Source organism: Cupressus sempervirens, chromosome 6 (assembly GCF_028749045.1).
Source record: "Cupressus sempervirens isolate cs-2001-9-10 chromosome 6, ASM2874904v1, whole genome shotgun sequence".
NCBI lineage: Eukaryota > Viridiplantae > Streptophyta > Pinopsida > Cupressales > Cupressaceae > Cupressus > Cupressus sempervirens.
The window spans coordinates 247,808,413-247,815,643 of NC_143123.1; the positions used below are offsets into that span (position 1 = coordinate 247,808,413).

At 27.1% G+C, this 7,231-nt stretch overlaps 1 protein-coding gene across 13 annotated transcripts in view; it reads right to left on the minus strand.

Annotated features, from left to right (window-relative positions):
- The window catches only part of LOC149552171 (putative RNA-dependent RNA polymerase 5), a 282,261-nt gene extending 276,880 nt beyond the window's left edge, over window positions 1–5,381 (minus strand). For 5 of the 13 annotated variants that reach the window (XM_089787663.1, XM_089787659.1, XM_089787664.1 and 2 more), the window contains exons 1-2: window positions 5,183–5,367; window positions 4,848–4,950 (exon numbers count right to left, since the gene is read on the minus strand). Coding sequence is in view for 8 of the 13 variants with exons in the window: in XM_089787659.1 (XP_089643785.1) it covers window positions 4,848–4,950 (103 nt within the window). In the remaining 5 variants the exon portion in view is untranslated. Of the gene's footprint in view, window positions 1–4,847; window positions 4,951–5,182 lie in introns of those variants that run through there. The other 8 variants (XM_089787660.1, XM_089787657.1, XM_089787656.1 and 5 more) reach the window with 6 other exon arrangements.
- Between the last annotated feature and the right edge of the window lie 1,850 nt (window positions 5,382–7,231).

Consider the following 7,231-nt stretch of genomic DNA (forward strand, 5'->3'; position numbering starts at 1 on the left):
TTAAGTACTATTTAAAATTTGAACACTTTGTACCTTATCAAAACAGTTTTGAATATCTCAATAAAATGTATTGTTTTAGTACTTGTATCTCAAATAAAAATGATCAATTTTTCTTGTTTATTGATTTTTGTACTTTACTTTCTACATCCATTTCATTTTGTAATATGTATGCTTAGTAACTTAAAACTCCTAGCTCATTATAAAGGCAAGCATAACATAGCAATATAGGAGGTATGTTAAATTGGTAACACCGTCATCATCATAGAACCACTCCATCATCCTATTTTTACCCATAGGTTTCATAGGACAATCATGATCAACATCATAAGGACCCCTGCAATAGAAGCACAACTTCCTCCTCAAATCATCAATGGTTTCTCGATCCAAAGGTGCTGCAGCAGGATGCTTCCCCTCAATCTTCTCCTCCCTCCGAAGTGGTGCCCTATCATAGGGAGATGTAGCAAGCTTTGGGGAAAACTTACCTCGAGGTGTAGAAGCCTCTAAGTTATGGGTCTTTTTCATTGCCTCCTACAATGAAGGGGGATCTAACGACTTAACCCACCTTGAGCATAACCCTCCTTCGCTTAGATATATCATACAACATTACTAACAACTGTTGAAACTCATTGATGAGTGCCTCTAACCCAATTGTCTTTTGTAACTGAGCCAACTCCCTAAAATATACCTCAAGATCTTTCTTGTCAAAGCATTCTATTAGTCTATCAACAAACTCCTAATATGATATGATCTAATCACGATAAAGAGATACTAAACCATGATACCACCAATCATGGGCAACTCCATCAAGGTGTAGAACAACAAACCTAATTGTGTCCTCTTCAGTCATAAGACGCAAAGCAAGGTAGGTGTCAAGCTCGTGGACCCAAGCTCTAGTAGTCACTCTACCAGTCCCATCAAAATAAGCCAATGTCATCTTACTAGCTACTTGTTGGAGCTCAGTATACCTGGGTCACTATCTATCAGTAGCAGGCCTACCCCTAGAATGCTCACGTTTCTGTGTCAAATATCTATCAAAGTTCAAGTTATCCTTTAATGCCTGAGGAAGAGCATCCCACTCATGAAAATGAGTCAGTACATCAACAAATAAAGCAGCACCAAATGTAGTGCTAACTGCATCTAATCCGGGTCTCAGGAAAGTGGGTCTTTGTGGCCTTTTCCTGAGCACCAGTATAGCCTATCCTATCCACCCTGTCATCCATCCTGACATGATCCTCAATCCTGTTCCTGTCACTAGCCCTGGGCCCCATATCCACACGTGACCTATGGAATCCAACAAAAACATCTTGATCTCTCTCTAACCCGATCTCGAGGCAAAGCTAATTGCTGCAGAGTATTAGACAATTGTTGGAGAACACTTGTCATCTGTTGTTGTCTTGTTGCAATATTCCTAAATGCCTGCAAAGGATCTCTATCAACCTGAGCATCTGTAGCACATTGCCCAAAGCCACCAGAACCACCCGGGCTTCCCACTGAACCAAATTGAATCTCTGGTTCTACCTCTCTGGAAGGTACATTCTAATCCCGCCGAGTGTAGTACATACCTAGCACAAACCTTCGATCACCATCCATATCTCAAGGTGCAAAATGACAGAAATATGCCTCTGAAATTTCCAGGCCCAATTCTTGCTGACTGGTCGGAAACCACTCTGATATCACTATAAAAACTCTAAGTCAAAATAGTTGTGTGTGTGAGAGATAATTAAATATAATTAATTTTCTTAATAAAACAAATAGTCAAAATAAAATCATGGTTATAATAAAGAATTAAAATATATTATATTTTAATTAATAAAACTAAGAATTTAATTTTTATATTAAAACTCACATTTCTATAAGAAAAAATGAAATTTATTGAAATATAAAAATATTTTATGAGTAAAACTAATTATTTAATTTTACACAATTAGAGAAGGTTTACTATTTAATGCTTTGTATTTCCAAAATTTTAATAAAATTAAGTAATTTTTAATTATGAAATAATATCTATATAATTTAATATGTACATTTATAAATAATAAATAAATGTAATACATATAAATTTGATGTTGATGAATAAATATGATGTAATAAATAAGAAATAAAATGTTACTATTTAATTTTAATACATAGTTTATAAAAATCTAATAATAATTTAAATATCTTTTAGAATTGAATTATTTCTATTTTGTGGTTATTTCTTTAGTATGTTTTTTGATATAAAATATAATTATTAATTTAATATTAAAAAATATATATAAGTTTTAAATGTATTTAAACTAAATGATAAATTGTTTAAATAAAAAATATTAATAATAAAAAATACTATAATTTAAAAATTGTAACACTTATCAATTATACATATTACAAACACTATTATAAAATATAATTACAAAATAATATTGTTTAATTTATTTTTATAAAAGTAAAATAATAGTAATAATTTAAACACTTTTATTAAAAAAGCAAAGTTTAAAAAAAATTAGAAATTCAAAAACAAAGATATAACATATTGAAATTATGTTAAAAAAACACACACACACACATATATATATATAAGCATAATTTAAACTTATGCATTACATGAAGTTTTAGGAACAAGTTATATCAAATAGTCAAAAATAAACATCAATGTAAAATTAATAATAAATATATTTAAAAAATTAAATTAAATATTTAATAGATTGTGATAATTAATATTGATTAGACATGTTGTGTGAGATGGAAGATAAAATGATTTGAAAAAAAAAAATCTTATCAACTTGTCACAAATGTGAAAAAGATAAAGTTATAATTAATGCATTCATTAATGCAAGATGAAGTTGTTAAAAAATATTTGTATTTTTTGTTGAACAAAATTAATTTTCTCCCCCACCAAAAATAGTATGGACCAATAGAATGGATGAAAAATATGATTTATAAAATACTGAAAAATTATAAAAAAGATATAAACATTTAAAATCTCATATATTTTTTTAAATTCTTGGATTTGATTGGTTAGTGTTAATGTCATATTTGGATTGACATGAATGCATAAATATTTTTGCCTTGGCAGAAACTAGTAATAATATCACTTTGAATATCTTTCTTTTACATCATGCAAGTTGCAATTGCTTACATTCATTTTTACATTTTTTATTTAGCTTTAACATCTAACTCCTCTTTATTCTTTTTACACTTCTATATATTTTTAACAAAATAATTATCTTAGTGCCATGATTTATTTTGAAGGAAAACAATTGAATTAGATATAAATCAACATATATAGACAATTAGAAAAAAAATGGAAGAGATTGTAGTACTTTATTAACATCTTTTTCCCACATGATCAACTAATTATTAGAAATTTAAAATTTACATTTTGTAATACAAACATTTTAGTGATAGTTATTTAGCTATAACTACTATTACTAGAAAAGTATGTTACTTTTATGTTAGTTATTTGATAATTTAAATGTTTATGTTATAAGAAAGTTTTATAAAAAAGTATTCTACAATTGTTATTATATTATATAAAATATATTTTAAAAATATATATAATTTTCAAAACTAATGAAAATTTATTTCAATCATTATTAACTTTTTTAAATTAATAAATAATATAAAATGTTAATCTTTTAAAATTATATAAAATAAAAATTAATTAAATATATTATATTCTTATTAATCAAACTTAATACTAAAAAACTTAAATGGGAAATATAGGCCTTCCAAAGTATTAAAATGGAAAGGACTTGTGAATAACATTCAAAGGTATTTCCCTATCGTCCCTTGTCTCTTATGCTTGGTGTGACACTGGATGAGACATGGCATTCTGCGAATAAGGTGTACCATAAATAGTCCCAAGGGCTATAAGCATACCTATTCCACGTTGAAATATATCTAATAAATGTTATGGAATTGGTTATTATTAAGAAAATGTAGACTTCTCTTAATGCGGATTATTGTCATTTCTAATGTAATTACAATTAAGGCGATGATAATTTAAATTTTTTTTTGATGTTATTTAGTGATGTCTTAATATGATCTTTTATCATATGTCAACGAAAAATACAAGTGTAGATGTCTGAATTTGATTTTTTAATTTAATTTCAAATGTTAGAAATGCAAACACACGTCATTATATATTACTATAGGATTATATTTATGATCACAATAACTCATATTGGTAAGTAGTTTGGAATTAATTTGTACAACTTACAAATAAAAAAGATAGTAAAATATGGCGGTGGATTAGGTTTTGCATCAATCAATATACTAAAATTAAAAGTTTAGAGTATGTACTTTTTGTTATGCTTTATCTTTCCTTCAACAAAGTATTTTCACAAACTCTTATATATAAAAGATAAATTTTTTAAACCATATTCTATAAAAAAAATTATGTTCTTGGAACGGTTTGACTTAGCTCTAATATTATATTCAATCTATTATATAAATATTTGCCCATTGAATCTTTGTTTTCCCTAAGCAACATAAAGATTCTAATAAAACTATTTACTATTACCTAAATTTCAAAATATCAAACTATTTATATTAGCAATACTAGAATTCTACTAGAATACAATTTTTATTTTTTTAAAAATATAGATCTTTAAAAACTTAAAAAATTGGTAACAATTACTTTTTACAATAATTAACTCTTAATCCATTCTATTGGTAACATCTCCTTAAAACGAGGTTTCCTATAAAATACTAACACATATATTGACTAATTAGTTGAAATGATTCTTGATACTACATTTAATCCATTCTATAATTTTTAAAAAATAGCAATACTCTCAATAATGCACATAAGAATAACTCACTTTCAATTTGAGAAACCTAATAATAAAATTATTGCAATCACGTACATGTGTTTGTCTTGTTCATAGAAGTTGGAGATTCGCTGCTACTTCCCAAATTAGACTCACATTCCATCTCTTGAAATATCATAGACTTGATTCTTCTCCACATCTTATCAAAAATAAATAAATTAAAAGTTGAATAATAAAGTTCACAAGATTATGAATAATTTTATAAGAATCTAATTATCAAATTGAAAGTGCAAATAATCCTAAAGAACCAAACAACTTATCCAAATCAGGACCTCTATTTATTTCCCGGTGATTATTCATCCATTATAAATTTTAACCTTATTTGTTTCTCCTAGAACAAAATAATTAGAAAATTGGCTTTGAAAAAATACCGTTCACCCTTCGAAGCTTCTCGCAACAATTTTCAGAGCTTCAAGTAATTCACTGCCCTGCCAACAAAGATTATCAAATATAGAAGCTCTGTAACTCTTTTCAATCGAAAACAAACCTATCTTCTTAATGAGCGGATAAAATTTTCATACTGCTCCCCAACTTTATAATCATGGCTTAATTTCAACTTTATTTCAACAAATAAGAAATGAAAGCTTGCACCGAAAGATGATGGCTTTAACGTACAGATTGCTTTAGCCTCCATTTCCAAAAGCATGGCCCCCTCCAAGATTCCCCGTTCTACTTTTTCATGAAAAGGAAATTGGCCGGGAAGTTGCTTAATGTTTTTCTTCACTTAAAAGAGGTTGCCTGATCTATAGATGTTTATAAGGTTAATTAATTATTATTTTTATGGGAACTTTATATAGCTTAGAATTGGATTTAGTTTAAGGATTGATAAGTGTGTCAACTAAAAAAATTATGAAATAAAAAGTATTAGGTGATATATATTTGATTCTATATTATGTCAAAAGATTGAAGATTTGTAATGAGAAGATATATAATTATTAAGAATTCAAAATTTGGAATGTCTAAAATCTTTTAAATCTTTTAAATCTATTGTCATGTGTAAACTTGAGGTGTCAATATCATTGTTATGCACATATTCAAAGAAATAGTAGTTTGATTTCATTTCATATAAGGAAGAACTCATTGGTGTAAGGAACATTATAAAGCTTGATATGTTGGAGTATGAAAGTATAATTCTTGTCTTGATAAGGTCTTCAAATTAAATTAACAAGTGCCACATAGTGACTTAGTACTTGCCTTTAGCTTTTATATAAATATAGTTTTAATTTAATAAATTTAATATAGGTTATAAAATATTTTAATTAATAAAAATATTAGATAATTATAGTTTTCTATAATGATATTAAATATACTTATAATTTAAAGTTTATTTATAAATATTTATTAATATATATGTTCCATTATGTCCTTTGGTAATATTATATTAGAAATATATTAAAACATGAAAATAATAATATTTAATAGTATTTCTTGAACTATTATATAATATACGAAATATATTTTTTAGTATTTTTAATTGAATAACATTTTTTTATTTTTTTTATTTTTTAATCGGTAAATGGCCAAAGCCTTTGATTATATTATTTTAATAAAAATAAAAATACAACAAAGTATCTTCGTTCAAATGGGCAATGGTAGGAAAGAACGGAGAAGAAAACCTCCAGTCTTGTCTGGGACCATAGTCTTTTATTATTACATTATTAAAAGGTGCATACCCCAGTTACCAATTCTCAATTTTTGTTGTTAAGTACAATATACATGACTGGTTCCTTCTGTGAATTATACAAGCTCCAATGATCTTTATAACAATCATTTGAACTCTTCAGTGTCTAAGATGAGAGTGACTGCTTTGAACAAATCTATATATACTTTATAGTTGACTCTTCTTTTGCAATTCTGGATGGAGTGATAACACCTAGCTAACTTGTTGATCAGTAATGCAACTCAAAATGAATGTTAGTACTATTAATTAAAAATATCAATTTAGATATCCCTAAATTCCTGACTGGAGATTCCTATGTTTCTTTCCTTTAACATTATGTCAAAGATTACTGATTAGCAGTACATTTTAAGAATGCTTTTACTTAAATTCTAACATGATATCCACCTATATTAAAAACTTGATCCTAACAGTGTTAATTAGTTTAAGATTTTGTCAATTAGTCTGAATCCCTATTAAAATTGTTTTTATTTAAAAGCCTTATACTTAGATCTAAGGCTATGGCTTCAATCTAATGATCAATAGTTTCCTAACAACAAATAGAATCCTGCCCTCACATGTCAATTTAATGCCAGACAATTAACATGTTATGAATTTGTATACTTTAGAATTGAGTATGTAGTATCATATCCTAATAGAAACAGACTCAGCATGGACAGGAAAATATAGGCCGTGAATACCTAGTCGATATAAATAGAAAATTAAAACTCATTTGAAGGTCCCAGAAGAAACTAGATTGTTT